The 16830-nt window shown below is 36.7% G+C and overlaps 2 protein-coding genes across 2 annotated transcripts; both read left to right on the top strand.

Moving 5' to 3' along the window:
* The first annotated feature begins 3275 nt into the window (after positions 1–3275).
* Positions 3276–5928, top strand: LOC119425919 (transcription termination factor 1, mitochondrial). The gene is made up of 2 exons (XM_037693477.1): positions 3276–3308; positions 4318–5928. The coding sequence occupies exon 2, from the start codon at positions 4341–4343 to the stop codon at positions 5490–5492; it is 1152 nt and encodes a 383-aa protein (XP_037549405.1). The 5' UTR covers positions 3276–3308; positions 4318–4340; the 3' UTR covers positions 5493–5928.
* A 907-nt stretch (positions 5929–6835) lies between these two features.
* On the top strand, positions 6836–14856 carry dus3l (dihydrouridine synthase 3-like (S. cerevisiae)). Its single transcript, XM_037693476.1, has 16 exons — positions 6836–6900; positions 7604–7713; positions 7939–8203; positions 8294–8639; positions 9220–9290; positions 9372–9467; positions 9623–9664; positions 9823–9975; positions 10081–10197; positions 10629–10694; positions 11690–11800; positions 11970–12066; positions 12145–12220; positions 14024–14212; positions 14330–14458; positions 14544–14856. The coding sequence occupies exons 2-16, from the start codon at positions 7634–7636 to the stop codon at positions 14614–14616; spliced, it is 1911 nt and encodes a 636-aa protein (XP_037549404.1). The 5' UTR covers positions 6836–6900; positions 7604–7633; the 3' UTR covers positions 14617–14856.
* The last annotated feature ends 1974 nt before the right edge of the window (positions 14857–16830 follow it).

Below are 16830 nucleotides of genomic sequence, written 5' to 3'. Positions count from 1 at the left end.
CTTAAAAAAGTATTATGCAGCTGGAGCAATGCTTAGAAATTATATGTGAAAATGATGTACTTCTATACAACATTGGTATTTTTTTTATTACTTAACTCCTTCGTTTTGTTTTTAACAACAACATTTGACGAAATAGTAAACTTTAATTCTAAATTTTACACCCAGTTAAAAGATGAAAATCTTTTTGACTTTCATAGCCTAACCCTTTGCTAATACACCAACTGCATACTGAACCTATTTATTCAGCTTTTTAAATCCCAGTTTAACAAACATACCAGTGGCAGCAGCAGCGTGAGCAGGAGAAGATGCTCTCCGTCTTCGGCTGACGGGCGCTGAACAGCTTATGGTCTGGCAGATCTTGAATTCCACCCATCGTCTTTTGGACATTTTTTCCATCAACCAGGGAACACCTACTGTTGGTGCAAGAGCATCTGTAAGAAACTCTACCAGCGTCTGAAAGTTTCGTCAGTTTCTGAATTATTAATCCACACAGGGAGGATATGCATCTCCAGTTACCCAAGCAACTTTGCAGAGAAGTCCACAACAGTTCATGTAAAATTAAAAGCTCAACAGTGTAAACAGTCAGGCAGGAACTAATATATAAATTGACTGAATATTCAGAAAAGCTTAGAATGAAACAAGCAAAATGGATTACCAAATATTTTACACAAAGCTGTAAATATAAGAAGAAACTTAAATATTCCTTGTTAAAAAAAAAAGGTAAATATATGAAACATAAATACCCATTCATCTAAAAGAGCACAATCACCGTTATCAGGGGAAAGACACTAAATTAACATGTTTGTGAGTATTTTCATGTTTCGTTGTTTTATAAATGAATGCCTATTTAGGTTTTTGGTGGTTGAAAAGTAGCGTGGCAAAATATGTGTCCTACAGTATTAAGGTTAGATACTGTTATGTGGTGAATCAAAAGCAGTTATGAACTGATGTAAATTAAGTCCTAATAGTTGCAGTTTTACTTTACAGCAGACTGAACATGTTAAAAATAGATTTATAAGGATTACTTGTACATTAAACAGAAAATTATCAGTTACAAAAATGTTTTGAGCAAGTCTAATCAACTAGAACTATGAGTATAAACAGACATATCCGTGTGTTAATAACAGAGCAAAAACACAGTCGTCCAGCTTAAGTGTGTTCGTGATGTCAACATCAGAGCAGGAAAGTGAAAGTTCTGCATAATGAGGTTTTATATCACTGTGCTGGTAAAATATTCACAAGTGGTGGGACTCATCAGTGATGAGAGGCAACAGGTCAAAAGGTTTTCTTTAATGATAAATGCTCTTTTGTACAAGAACATCACAGCCAGTGGTGTAGTCTACATTTTTGTATTGGGTACACTATAATTAAAAACCAAAGTACACCGGTTAGCACACTGAAATCATTAATTTATTTTGATTTTAAGCATATTTAACATTTCCAAATTTCTCTGATGCTTATATTTGAATAAATGTACAACAAACTTTGTACAACAGCTGGCTTTGTATTAAAAACATGCTAGAGAATTTATATAAATTTATAAAACAGTATCAAAACAAAACAAAAAACAGTATCAAAACAAAACATGTTCAAGTATTAAGTAGTAAGTACAGAACATATCAATGACATGTGCCTAATGATATGTCATGTATCTTTGGGCACTTTTAACTGGTTACTGAAATTCTCAAGCTTTTTTAGTGGGTATATACTCCGTATCACGTAGACTACACCAGTGGATGAAACAAATTGTTGATGCTTGTAAATGTGAGTTCAATACTTAGAATTATTGTACAGCTAAAGGATTCTTATAAAATAACACATTTATAAAGACAAGTATGTTAGACTGGTACAAAAGTTACTGGCGAGATGTGCTGTAGGAGTGACATATAGCTTCAAGGTGGAGGTGGGAGTGCATCAAGGATCAGCTCTGAGCCCCTTCTTGTTTGCCCTGGTGATGGACCGACTAACAGATGAGGTCAGGCAGGAATCTTCGTGGACTATGATGTTTGCAGATGACATTGTGATTTGTGGTGAGAACAGGGAACAGGTGGAAGAGAACTTGGAGAGGTGGAGGTATGCACTTAAAAAAAGAGTAATTAAAGTCAGCCGTAGTAAGACAGAGTACATGTGTGTGAATGAGAGGGAGGCCAGTGGAACAGTGAGGTACAAGGGGCAGAGGTCACAAAGGTGCAGGACTTCAAGTACTTGGGGTCCACTGTCCAGGAACATGGGGAGTGTGGTAAAGAGGTGAAAAGAGAGGATGGAGTGGATGGACAAAAGTTTCAGGAGTGGTTTGCAACAAAAGGGTGGCAGCAAAGGTCAAAAGAAAAGTTTACAAGACGATGGCGAGACCAGCTATGTTGTATGGTCCGGAGACAGACATGGACAAAAAGACAGGAGAAAGAACTGGAAGTGGGAGAAAAGAAGATGTTGAGGTTCTTCTTAGGAGTGACAAGGATGGATAAGATTAGGGATGAGCTCATCAGAGGTACAGCACAGGTTGAACAACTGAGAGATAAAGTTAAAGAGGCCATACTGAGATGGTTTGGACATGTCCAGACTAGATGAGGGATAGTGGGTATACTGGTAGAAGGATAGAAGTTTAGAAATGCAGCTGCCAGGAAAAAGAGAAAAAGACCAGCTGAGATATATGGATGCAGTTGGAGAGGACATGGAGGTAGTTGGAGTGAGGACAGAGAAATGGAGGAGGATGACTCGCTGTGGCAACCCCTGAAGAGGGAAAAGCTGAAAGGAAATTTAAAATTGAAGTGAAATTAAGTGGCAGCATGTTTTATTTTAAATGTAACTCTATTTCAAGTGATAGAGGGCATGTGCTTTATGAAAAATATTAAGTTTCTACAAACAAAATGCAAACACCTCAGACTGACACTCACAAGGTATAAAAGCAGTGTTAAAGTCAGATTTCACAAAAATATTGTCATCAAAATGTTTGACCAAGAACAGCGCGTAAGGCACTGCAATGGAAAAGTGATGTATGGGAACTATATTTAACAAAACCATATGAATCAATTTATTTTGAAGGAAAAAAAATCTAACAAACAAGTGAAGTTGAGAAATTAATGCATTAATCCGGTGTAATTGATTTTTTTCACAGACCATCGATTTACCTTTTGGCTTTGAAAGTGTCTTTAGCCTTTGCTGCTACCTGCTGGTTAAAATAAAATGGCGAGAAACAATTTTACCTCCACAACGATAGATGGCGGTAGCTTCATAGCTATCGGTTTTCTCAAAGGTTAAATCTCGCGAGATTTCCCGCACGTTCATGTTTCAAGCGCTGCGTGTTCAAGGTACGTGCGAGTGACCCAGAACAGGTTAAAGTAATTTGAATTACTGTGCAAAGATTTGTTTAAATATATTTTTTGATAAGAGGGTTAATTAGAAAGTGTTAATAGCTAAAATTATTGTGATGTTAAGTAAAACGCCAAATAAATTTATAGATAAGATGAACTCGTGACATGGCTTTACAAATTGCTGTTACTGTTCCTGTTTCACCTAACTCAAGGTGGGACAACATCATCAGCCACTGTTGAAATTTCAATAGAAAAACAATAATAGAGTAGAAAGTGAATTTCAACATGAATTTGTCAGCAGGTTGAAGCTATGTGAAAGTACAATTTATAATTTCCTACCCATACTATGTTACATGTATTTTAATGGTACAAATTATATATTTTTTAATATTCAATTGAACTTTTGCATACATATGTATCGAGAGTCAGAGTTTCTTTATTGTCATTTGCGCCTCATGTGGTACATGTGGTGGAGCGAAATTATGTACACAGGGTCCCAGTTACACCCAGTTATACAGAGAGATGGTTATATATAGAGAAAATCCAATTTAACAAGCTGCCCACATGTAGATGGATACTTATGCAGTTTGAATTACTTAAATTCATCCATGGTCTGTATTAAAACACCACTTGAATTATCTTAAAGTTAATTAGAAACATAATTAATTCAACCTTTATATAATGTGTATTGTAACAATGAAGGAGGCAATAAAAATAATAATACTTTAATTCTGCCAGGACATAATCCCAAGTATGAATGCAGCTATTCATTACTGTGCACAGTTACAGGAGATTATCAACATTTAACACACTTATGATGTTCCTTCATGGTTCAACATTACCATTATTCATATGGCAACTGTCACTAATCATAACAATTTATATGAGACCAGTTGTACCATATATATATATATATATATATATATATATATATATATATATATATAATTTACGCCACAGTAAATTTAAATTCTTGTCATAACACTTTTTTTTCTTTCTTTCTTAGGTTTGTGACCCTCTTCAGTAAACATGGCAGCAGTTCCTGCAGTGAGGGCTCTCCATGGCCTCCACCAATCATTTGTGTTGCAGCAGAGCTTTAGGCTCGTTTCCCTTCAGCTCACATCAACCTGCCTTTCACGGAGGCTTTGCAGTGCTGCTAATGGACCAAAGCTGCCACAAAACCCAGAGAATGAATCTTTGCTTGAGAACTTAAATCTCATGGGAGTGGATATAAGGACGGCACACCAGCGGCAGCCTGGGGTGTTTCGGAGACTCTTCACAAATGAGAAAGTCCTTGCCCAGTTTCTGAAAGAAAAAGGTGCAAGCTGCAAAGTCATTGCCAGCATTGTGTCTCGCTTTCCTCGCTCCATCACTCGCTCATTAGACCACTTGGAGCAGCGCTGGCAGCTGTGGCGGAACGTCTTCAGCACAGATGCAGAAATCATCAGCATCCTGGAGCGCTCACCTGAATCTTTCTTCCGCTCTAGTGATAATGAGAACCTGCAGAAGAATATAGCTTTTTTGATGTCCTTGAGTTTGAGCTCCAAAGTCTTTCATCGGCTGATGACCAAAGCACCACGGACGTTCTCCAACAGCGTTGCCCTGAACAAGCAGAAAGTAGAGCTTCTGGAAGACATCTGTTTACAGCTTGGTGGGAAAAATCCACAGCAGTTTGCTAAAACTATAATAACTAAAAACATCTATGTTCTCATCATGAGTGATAAAAGAATCCAGTCAAACGTCGACACACTGAAAGACTTTCTTAAGTTGAGCGATTCTGCACTTCTGGATCTTCTTGAAGGCCGGGGAGCATACATCCTGGACCTCTCTAGTGAGTATCTGAAGAGAAATCTTAAAACCTTTGAGCAGAAAATGTTTTTACTTGGGTGTGATGATGATGAAATAAAAAAAATGATAACCAAATACCCAGAGGTTCTTGACTTTGGGCCAACAACACTGAACGCCAAACTTGATTGCCTCCTAAATGGGGGCATAACAATAAAGCAAATCCTGGAGAAGCCTAAAGTTTTGGATTTCAGAGTGCAGATCATTGCTGAGCGACTGGAGCAGCTGCAGACAGTGGGATACGATTTGAAACAAAATGGTATCCACATCCTGGACTCCAGTCAAAAGAGATTTCTTGAAAAGATGAACAAACTTTCTGCTTTTAATAGAAAATAGATTAAACCAAAGACTGTTAATCTTGATTGTTTGTGACTATAAGATTATGTTTCAGGCTCTACGTGCCTTATTTGTTTGTGTAATGACAAACAATGTATGTATGTTGGCAGACTGCAAAATTGTAAGTTAATAGTATATATAAACTTGTCTAACCAATAGTCAAAGCTCTTGAACGTTCAAGTATTTTACAACATAAGGAGGTTAAAAACATCACATCTATAAATTTTAAAAACTGTAGCTAATTTTTTTGTTTACTTTGACTCGAACATCAACCTTAAATGCCAAAATGATTTTGTTACAATGTAAAATGCCCACCTAATGTGTTTATGTATTGGTAAAAGGCATAGGCGTTACATATTCATGAACTGTTTTTGGCTGTTATATGAAAATGTAATTTTGAAATAAAAGCGACATTAAAAAAAGCCTTTAAATTTGACGTTTTCACTTCCATTGTTTTTTTACATACTGGTGTAAAAGCAAAATTTCTTATGATTTATTTGTTTTTAAGCAATAAATATCAAATTGTGTTTTATTGTTCATAAGGGCAAGTTTGTGTGTTTAGAAAACAAAAGTCTTGTGCAAGGATTAAAGGATTCAAGCTTCTTTATTGTCATTCTCATCACATGTGGTACATGAGGTGGAACAAAATTGTGTACACAGGGTCCCAGTTACATCCAATAAAAGTATAAAATGTAAAAGAAAAATAATAAGATCTATGAACTAAGAAAAATGTTAACTACAAATACAATAAGCACTAGTAGCATAAAAACAATACGCCGAACAGCAGCACGAACATGAGTTTGTGTGAGCAAATGAGTACGCATGAACACAGCAACATGAAACAGATCAGCAGCAACATGATGTGATTTTTTTTTTCACAGTGATTATTCTGGTTAGAGATTCATGAGTCTAACAGCCTCAGGGTAGAAGCTGTTACCTGCCTGCCTTGGTTGGACCTGCCTTTTGTGTATAGGACCACAATGGAAATTAGTGTTTTATTATCTTGCATTATCCAAGTATTTATAGTGGATGTACCATGTACACTGTACATATATATGCATTATTTTTATAATGTATTTATTTTTTCATTCAACCTTTAATTAGGTTAATCCCACTGAGCCTCTAGGACTCATTTGCAAGAGAGACCTGATTTCTTAACAAAGAGTGATGACCAATGGAAAACAACAACAATAGACAGTCATAAAATAGGCATACACATTTACTTTAATAAATTACATTTAAAAAAATATATGTGTGTGTGTCCGCCTCTATTTAAAAACAGTATTTCAACTGCACGGTTTCATTGATCATGCGGAACCAATATTTGCTCCGATGTTCAACGTAGGAATGGGCTGGCAGTTGCACAATTGCTACCGCATGACGTTTACTGAACTTTTTTCTAATGAAGGTGTGCAAATTGTGTTTTAATCTTTATTGTATTTTCGGCATTTGTTGCATTTGATGAAACTTTGTGTGTATATAATTTTAATGAGGTTACTACTAGCCATCTGCTAAAAAACGCTTTGTACTGTTAGCTTGTTAGCAGGTTCGATATTTTCAGTTAAACAAGTCATCGCTGTGTGTTATCTGCCTTTTGTGACATCTTAGAAACGAGTAAATTAGCAGACTTGTGTTGAGTCAAGCAAGATATTTATTTTTTTTATATTGAGTAAGCTCTAATGTACCAACTTCATTGTTTTCTTGCAAACTCAATGTTGTTTTGCTTCAGCCCATGAAATGTTAAAAGTACATAAATTATATATAACGACATAACATGTTTAAGCTTTCATTTAAACCAACTTATTTGGACACAGTTAACTTTCAAGTTTTCTTTTGTAGTTTTTTGTAAATTATGTTTTAGAAAATAATAATACGGTACAGACCAAATGACAAATTATCAATAAATATAATGTATTCCTTCCATAGTTGCAAGAATTGAATTCCTCAGTGAGAAATTAAGTTAACTAAAAAGTGTAAGTGAGAGGAAACATTCCCCAAATATATATTTTTAATCTTGAGTAAAATGTTCAAATTAAATGCACTTTCTTAGATTCTCATAAAGCTGTGTATTTTTTGGTTGGTGAGTAAAAATGTTGATTGAAATGTTTCAGAATAAGAATTAGAAGAAAGTCTGAAACCGTATGATGGAAGAAGCAATGGAGAAAACCACAGAAAGAGGGGGAGACGCAGCTGTGAAAGGTGAAGCTGCCATCAAACCAGAGTAAGAAACCTACCATTTGTTACACTATATTTCAGTCACAAAAAAAAAAATAATTGAAAAGTAATGAATTGTAACATGAATAGATTTGGAATAAATACAGTTAAAAGCGCTTCTTTGTTTGAATGCTCCACGTTTTCAGTTTTGATAAAGTTTACACTAAGAACATGCAAAAGCACACATCATCATCTTACAAAAGGATCACATTTGTCCAACTTGAATTTGCAGATTCCTTACCACCAAAGAGAAGTTTCATGGGTTTGTAGACTCGGAGTCTCAGGACTCTAAAGGAGAGAAGACCAGTGATGATAATGTCACACCTGAACAGACATCTGTGGAAGAACCTGAACCTAAAAAACTGAAGTTGGACTCTCAAGAGGGAAAAAATGCAGAGAAAAGAGACAGAAAAAAATTTCGGGGACAGAATAAGTCAAGACCCCACACAAAGCCTACGACCTATGAAGAAAAACGACTGTGTCTGTCAGTCCTTCAGGTATAAAACTAAATATCCAAAAAGACTGCCTGCAGTACTGAATGTAGTGAACCAATTTATTTATTCATATATATATTTTTATCCATGCAGGACAGAGAATGCACCTATGGAGACAAATGCCATTTTCTCCATGACATTGCAGAATACATGGCCTCTAAGCCCGCAGACGTCAGCGAGCGTTGTTACATGTATGACACATTTGGAAAGTGTGAATATGGACTCGCCTGCCGCTTTGCTAAAGCACACATTACACTCGACTTTAAAACTATGGTGAAGGAAGACTTGGTGAAGGCGTATGAAGGCAGGGTTATGGTGAAGAACAGCTTGAGTAAAGACCTGCAGTATCGTCTGCGGAAGCGTTCAGTCGCCTTTAAAAAGTCAGAGGAGTACCTGAAAACACTGTCAAACAACAAAGAGAAAAAGAAACAAGGCAATGGTAAGAGAAGTTGATCTGAAAAATTTACGTTGTGAAAGGTGCTATTACCGTATTTTTCGGACTATAAGGCGCAATATCAATGAATGGGTCCGTTTTCATACATAAGGTGAACCGGTTTATAAGTCACATTAAGTGAAACAACAGACCGATATGCCAAACTTTCTTCAACTCATTCACAAGAACTCAACATCGTTCAGTTGCACCACATAAAATCGGTTCGAGGTCAGTAAGCACAACCGGAATTAATACGTAATCACTGTTGATTTTTGAGAAAATTAAAGGATTTTAAGTGCGCCGTATAATCCGAAAAATACGGTAATTAAAGTCCTTATTAACATACAGTGCCTAATTTACCAGCAAATAAACTCAACATCAACAGTTTGGGCAACAATTTAAATATGAAGCTAAACGGGCTAGTGATTTCATTGTTTAAAAATAATTGTAATAATTTTAGAACTGTAAAAAGAAAATAAATGTATTTATGTTGTCTTCATGGTTCTAAAGTATTTTAGTTTTCTGTCATATTTTGAAGAAAAAAGCTTTTGGATTTTAAATTAAACTTTGAGTCTGATTTCTCCAGGTAATGTATGTGCTGCTGAAGTACCTGCAAACCTTAAAGAAGAAAACAAGCCTATTTCTACTGAAGCACAGGTACAACGTTGTTCAAAACTACAGATTTCTAAGAGAAACATGTTTTTATTTGTACATCAAGTGTTTTTTCTCTGTTGCTAGCTGCACACCAGCCCAGACGAACCTCCTCCTGTGAAGACTGTAGGTCCACTTACTGATGTAGATGTCATCAAACTGCGCCCCTGTGAAAAGAAGCAGGTTTGTATCATTATTATTATTATATTATTTATATATTATTTATTTAGCTCCAAACATGCTAATAATCACCAATTAATCAATACTATTATATATTTAAAAGCTTGATCGCCAGTTTTGTGGTTCCATGTATAAAAGGTGTTTTTTGTGTTTTTCAGGTGGACTTCCAAGACAAGCTCTACCTTGCTCCTTTAACAACAGTAAGTAATAGCAGAAGTTTAGTATCGTATAAAAAGGCATGTTTTGATGAAGTTTTATATTTAGTTCCTTCAGAGAGCCAATAACACAATTGGTGACTAAACCCTGAGCTGTAATTGGGCTTTAGTTCTTATCACGTGTCTTTTTTACATCTCTTCAGTGTGGAAACCTGCCTTTCCGTCGCGTGTGTAAACGCTTCGGTGTAGACATCACCTGTGGGGAGATGGCCATGTGCACAAACCTGCTGCAGGGGCATCAGTCGGAGTGGGCTCTTCTCAAAAGACATGAAAGTGAAGATGTTTTTGGCGTGCAGGTGATGATATTGGTTATTAATCAGATTATTTAGAATTACCAATTAGATTATTTTTGTAGGAGAGTTAGGCTGGTGTATATTTTAAAGGCTGAATTGTTCCTCCAGGTCGAAGGTTGTTTCCCCGACACCATGACGAGGTGTGCAGAGCTCATCAACAGCTACACTGAAGTGGATTTTGTGGACATCAACTCTGGATGCCCCATTGATCTTGTTTACAAAAAGGTCTCATCCCGTAGTTTGTACATCTTTGCTATCGAGTTTTGTAGCCTATTGGAGTAATTTTTTTTCTTAATGTAATGCAACAATTACTCATTAATTCATTTAATAGCTAATTTTGGTTGTAAGATTTGCGTTTTTTTTAAAGCTCAGAATTTGCATCAGCTTTGTTCGTCAAGCTTAATGGGAAGTTTAGGATCTTGAAAGGGTGAAGTTAAACACAATGTAATTGCTTTTTTACAGTTCATTTGACAAAATGTATTTGCAGCTAAACAAAGAAAGCCACTTAAGATGAACTAATTGTACGATAAGTGCAGCTAGATGTAACTTGCATTTTATGATGCAGCATCATGAGCCTGGACACCAGCTGACCGGAACTACTAAAGGTCTGTTTAAAAAGCTTTGACAGATGGTTTTTATTTGCTTTCCATCATCAGGGGGGAGGCTGTGGCTTGATGACGCGGACCAGAAAATTTGAACAGATAGTCAATGGGATGAATTACGTAAGTATGACTTTTCCATATTGGAAATGTTTTTTAGTGTGAAGGCTGCCTCATGGTGTTGACCGAGAAGTTTCAAGCTGTTGGGAAGAAATGAACAAGTAGGGATTTAAAACTCCCTGTATGATTAAAATTGTGTGGTTTTTTTTTTTTTTTTTTTTTTTTTTGCATGCCATGGGTTGTAAAAACTATATATATAGTCACATGTAGGCCTGTCCCAATAAACAATAAATCAGTTAATTGCATGATAAATGAAAATTATCGACCTCATTTTCATTTATCGTCTTTATCATTTCTTCGTGTCTCTCTTTCTACTGAAGACACTGGATGACAGAAAGCTCACCTCCGGTGCTCTTCACTGACCCCTCCTTTTCTCTGTTCTCTTTAAAATCTGTTTTAACTGTCCAAAATCTCGTTTTTTGGATCGTTAAAAGCAGCTAAGCTGAGAAGCTAAGCTACGAGCTAAACTAACAGGATGACCTCGGGGGGGTGGGGGGGAACCTCCGTCTTGTCGAAGCTCCTAAATTCATGGTTGAAACCCGTGCCTTCGTGTAAAATGTTGTTTTTCTCTGCAAAGAAGCTGGGAACTTGTTTACTGATTTTTTTAAATTAAAAGCTTTGTGTGGAAAATGCTATGCTAAAGAGCTCAAACCACACTGAGCGTTCGCCATTTTGAAAACCAAAGAGAGACGGCCCATGTCACGTCGTGGGGCCTCCCTCCCATTTTTTGTTGAGACACGCTGCTCGCTCCCTTACTATTCATCCTTAGGTTCAGTCTTATATTGCCATCTGGTGGTAAAAAAAAGATACTACTGTACATGCAAAACAAATGAACAAACATTTCTCCTTAAATTTGACAATAATTACTAAATATTGTCAAATATCAAACAATATTATCGCTTATCGCAATAATTTCTGAGACAATTAGTTGCCCAGCAAAATTTGTTATTGTGACAGGCCTAGTCACATGAAAACTTGTTTTTTTTTTTACCATGAAGGTCCTTGATGTCCCTTTAACAATCAAGATCCGAACTGGGGTTCAGGAGAAGTCCAACATAGCGCACAAACTCATCCCAGAAATGAAGAATTGGGGCGTCTCCATGATCACTGTGAGTGTTTTATTATTTAAAAGCTCTGATAAGAAAGGCAGCTTCAGAGGAGTGTGATAATTTATCTATAAAGTGCTTTCACAGGCACATTTTTCAGGCATTCATGAGATTATGTGTTACGTTCAGACATACTGTAAAAATGTGTCACACTGCTGTCGTTTCCTTCCAGTTGCATGGCAGATCCAGGGAGCAGCGCTACACAAAGTTAGCTGACTGGGATTATATAAACACGTGCTCCAAGCTGGCGAGCCCCGTCCCATTGTTTGGTATGAAGATTTGTAGGCCTAAGCAGCTGTGTTTCTTTAAATGTGATGAAGTAAGACGGCTTGTTTGTCTTGTTCCAGGTAATGGAGACATTCTGTCGTATGAAGATGCCATAAAAGCGAGAGAGACCGGTGTTTCTGGGATCATGATTGCAAGGTTGGAAATGTTTACACACCTTGAAAACATCAGACATTTCCGATTGTTTGGTTTAATGCGCTTTACAGAACCACTCTTGGCCATGCTTGTGTTATTTTGTAAACATTTTGTTTGATTTTATATTTTCTCATAAGTTACATTAAAAAGAAAAAAAAGAATACATTTAATCTAACAGAACATTCAGTAATAATTTGACTGCATTTAAGTACAAGTCTTTTGAGGGGGTTCATTTGAATTTCTTTTCACCCTGATATTTTTTTTTATGGCTGAAGATCAAAATTGGAAGCAGATATTGTATTTTATTAAATATACATTCAGTAAGAAGTGTGTGGACTTTTTAATTTTATTTATTTATTTAAGTTTATTCAGTTTTTTCACACACACAAAAAGAATCATAATACATAACTGCAAGATTACAGTGCGTGAATCAGGTCTCCAAAAAGCTATTTAAAGCTTCTAGACTGAGCCTGGGTTAGGGGTTGAACAACTACATGATTTTTAAACTCGACATTAACATAATAAAACTCGAGTACTTGATGACATCATAGGATCTAAAGATAGAAAAATAAATTAATTAATAAAACCGCAAAAACAATGTCATTATTTACAAAAAAAGACCAACAAAACATTGGGAGCGTATATTATGCTCCTACCGTTTATCATACTGCAAATAAGTCACAGGAAAAACAAAACTATTAGTTATTATTATTAAGCTGTAAAAGTAAAAGAAACATGCGGCACGCCAAAAACAAAACTAAAAACAGTGGGGCGGACAACCACCTCGCACCACCGCCAGCTGTGGTGCGCATTAGGTTTAGTTTTAGAGATTAATATGTTTATAGGTTTTTTATAGGTTTAGAGATTAATATTTTGTGCTTTTTGTTTGAAACAAGGTCAGAGGAAGCTGGTTCTGGTTCAGTCATTGCACCCGGTGTTACACCATATTCTGTGACCTGCAACAGTGCATGCAACACCGCCCCCTACGGTCACAATATACGGTGGTCACAGAATATGGTGTAACACCGGTTGGCAATGAGCTCCAAACAGTCAGGAAGTTGATTCATTTTCTGTTTCCTTACGGTAGTTGAACCGGAAGATTCATCTTTAGTGAAATATTTTCATACTGTTGATGCATTTCTGTTTGCCAAGACTGGGCCTGCTCCGCTCCATCTGTTTGCTCGGAGGAATCCATTTTGTAACCCGCGCCTGGTGCGGATCACGTGACGCAATGACGTAACAGCGACGTAATGACGTCACCACGAATGCTCGACGTGAAATTGAAAAACTCGATAGATGTCCTAGGAATTGATGTGTAGATTACTCAAGTAGTCTGTTAAAGCCCTAGCCTGGGCACATATAATTACATACAATTTATAACATATTAATAATAACATCACAATAAAAACATCATACATTCCTCATACAAAGTCCACATACAATACAGATTATGTTACATCTGATCAATCAGTTCCAGGTCCTACAAGTGATCTCAATTATATAAACAGAGCAATTTGGTCTTTAACAGTTTTTTGAAGGTGGAAATGAATTTCAACTTTTTTAAACTCTCATCTAGCTATAATGAGATTTTTGCCCTTACCCATATTTATGTTAATGAAAAGTGAATCATACTTGATTTTTTTCTAAATGTCAATGTAGCATTTTATCTGCATTATGTAATTATTACTTTTCCTTTTGACTAAATCACTTTTTTGATTTTCTTACACAGACATTATAAGAACCCTTAAATGTGTTTTTTAATGGATAAGCCAGGCCTTTATGTGTAATGTGTTTTGCCCTCTTCAGAGGTGCTCTCATCAAACCTTGGATCTTCACCGAGATAAAGGAGAGCAGACACTGGGACATCTCGTCCGGCGAGCGACTGGAAATCCTCAAAGATTTCACCAACTTCGGCTTGGAGCACTGGGGCTCTGACACTCGAGGTGTGGAGAAAACTCGCAACTTCATGTTGGAGTGGCTCTCCTTCATGTGCAGGTCTGAACAGGAAATAGTTTTATTTTCTTTAAAGTAGCAATATTTGTTTGACTTGTTTATATATTAATAAAAGCTACATGATGAACGTGTTAGAGCTTTTTTTTTGGTCTCTCCTAGGTATATTCCTGTGGGCCTGTTGGAACGAGTGCCTCAGAAGATTAATGAAAGACCTCCGTACTACATGGGCAGGAACTACTTGGAGACACTAATGGCCAGTCAGAATGTTGGAGACTGGATCAAGATCAGGTGAGCTAAAAACCATGTTCACAAGAAATTCAGCTAAATAAATATAATTTATTTTACAATAATGTCATCTCTATCTTTCTTTCAGTGAAATGCTGCTTGGGCCTGTACCGAAAAATTTCAACTTTTTACCTAAACATAAGGCAAACGCCTATAAGTGATTTTATTTATTTTATTTTATTTGTGTGTGAGAGACTTCTGAGAAGAATCCAGGCCTGAATCCTTGTGTCTGCTTTTTTTTATGTCTAAAGAAAGCAAGATCAAATAAGAATTTTTGTTTTATAAATGACAAGAGATGAAAAAAAATCTGTTTTTGTTGCAGTGAACTGCTGGGGTGTTTAACTTGAAATATTATGCTAAAAACTGATGCGCCACATAATGTGTCATGTTTTTATTCAGCTAATGTAATGAAATTAACATATTACTTAAATGGTTAGGTTTGGATTGAGTTTTAAGTAAAACTACTTTATTAGAATTTAAAATAACACACCTGGAGGGAACAAAAAGTTTTGTGTTGAATTTATTGTATATAAGTATATTAAACAAATTGTCACATCAAATCAATACAGACATTAAGTGTATGATGTACTGGTTTGTGCAGTATCAGCAGTACAGCTCTGGACTGGTTCAGATCCTGCTTAGCCGAGCATACTTTCTGTCTGCCTTGGTGACCACGTGCCCTCGTCTGCTCCTCTTTTGTGTGGGGTCCCGCAGGGCTCAGTTGTAGGCCCCCTCCTCTTCACGCTGTACCTGTTCCCTTTTGGCTCTATTTCTTAGAAAACATGGGATCTCTTTTCATTGTTACGTGAATGATACCCTCTAAAGAAAAGGGGTCTCCTCTGGGCCCTCTGTTTTCATGTCTGGAGGACATAAAAGCCTGGATGGCTGTAAATTTTTTAAAGTTTAATGAAAACGACTGCAGTGATAGTTTTTGGAAGCTCTACTGAGACCCCCATATCATTGTTGGTTTCTTGGCCCAGTATATAAGGCCAACTATTACAAACCTAAGTTGATGCTGGACTAAAGTTAGAAAATCACATCAGAGCAGTTGTTAATCTAGTTTTTTCCATTTGAGGCGCTGGCTAAAGTATAGCTGATTCTTTCTTGGCAGCATTTCGAAACGGTACACGCCTTTGTGACCACTTGGCTGGATTACTGTAAAACACTTTATAAAGGAATCAGTGATTCATCTAATCTTCAGAGGGTACAGAATTCTGCTGCACAGCTTTTAACTGGCACATAAAATCTGACTACATTTCCCCTATTTTAGCCTCCCTGCATATACATTATGCTCATCAGGCTGGGAAATGTTACAAAACCACCTCTAAAGAGTTTGGACTCCACCAATCCACAGATAGATTGTGCACAAATGGAGGAAATTCAAGACCATTACCTCCCCAGGAGTGGTCAACCAACAACGATCGCTCCAAGAGCAAGGCGTGTGATAGTGAGGTCACAAAGAAGCCCTGGGTAACTTCTGAGCAACTGAAGGCCTCTCTCACATTGGCTAATGTTAATGTTCAAGAGTCCACCATTAGGAGAACATTGAACAACAATGGTGTGCACGGCAGGGTTGTAAGGAGAAAGTCACTGCTCTCTAAAAAGAACATTGCTGCTAGTCTGCAGTTTGCTAAAGATCACGTGGACAAACCAGAAGACTGTTGGAAGAATGTTTTATGGACTAATGGGACCAAGATAGAACTTTTTGGTTTAAATGAAAAGCGTTATGTTTGGAGACAAAAAAAACCCAGCATACAAGTACCTTCCCATATGTGAAACAAGGTCATGGTTTGGGCCTATTTTGCTGCATCTGGGCCAAGACTGCTTCATCACTGACGGAACAATGAATTCTGAATTATATCAGAGAATTGTAAAGGAAAATGTCAGCACATCTGTTCATGAACTGAATCTCAAGAGAAGGTGGGTCATACAGCAAGACAATGTAAGCACACAAGTGGTTCTACCAAAGAATAGTTCAAGAAGAATAAAGTTTTGGAATGTCAAAGTAGTCCTGACCTTAATCCAATCCAGATGTTGTGGAAGGACCTGAAGTGAGTAGTTAATGTGAGAAAACCCACCAGCAATTGTTCTGTACAGAAGAATGGACTAAAATTCTTCCAAGCCGGTGCAGGACTGATCAACGGGAAACGTTTGATTAGGGGGTCACATACTTTTGCCACTCACAAATATGTAATATTGGATCATTTCCCTCAATAAAGAAATGACCAAGTATAATATTTGTGTCTCATTTGGTTCTTTTTATCTACTTTTAGGACTTGTGTGAAAATCTGATGTTTAAGTTTATGCAAAGAGAGAGATTAACACACAAGATTACAAGAGTAATTGGCTAAGCTAAAGCCATAAGTAATTATTAT

This window comes from Nematolebias whitei, chromosome 19 (genome assembly GCF_014905685.2).
Source record: "Nematolebias whitei isolate Nwh7 chromosome 19, NemWhi1, whole genome shotgun sequence".
NCBI lineage: Eukaryota > Metazoa > Chordata > Actinopteri > Cyprinodontiformes > Rivulidae > Nematolebias > Nematolebias whitei.
The sequence above is the reverse complement of the archived record's forward strand: the minus strand, read 5'-3'. Positions and strand labels throughout refer to the sequence as shown.

Coding starts and splice junctions, on each gene's coding strand:
- LOC119425919 (XM_037693477.1), top strand. CDS start 4,341: ATGGCAGCAGTTCCTGCAGTGAGGGCTCTCCATGGCCTCCACCAATCA.
- dus3l (XM_037693476.1), top strand. CDS start 7,634: ATGATGGAAGAAGCAATGGAGAAAACCACAGAAAGAGGGGGAGACGCA. Junction 10,695..11,689: donor TAGTCAATGGGATGAATTAC/GTAAGTATGACT, acceptor TTTACCATGAAG/GTCCTTGATGTCCCTTTAAC. Junction 12,221..14,023: donor TCTGGGATCATGATTGCAAG/GTTGGAAATGTT, acceptor TGCCCTCTTCAG/AGGTGCTCTCATCAAACCTT.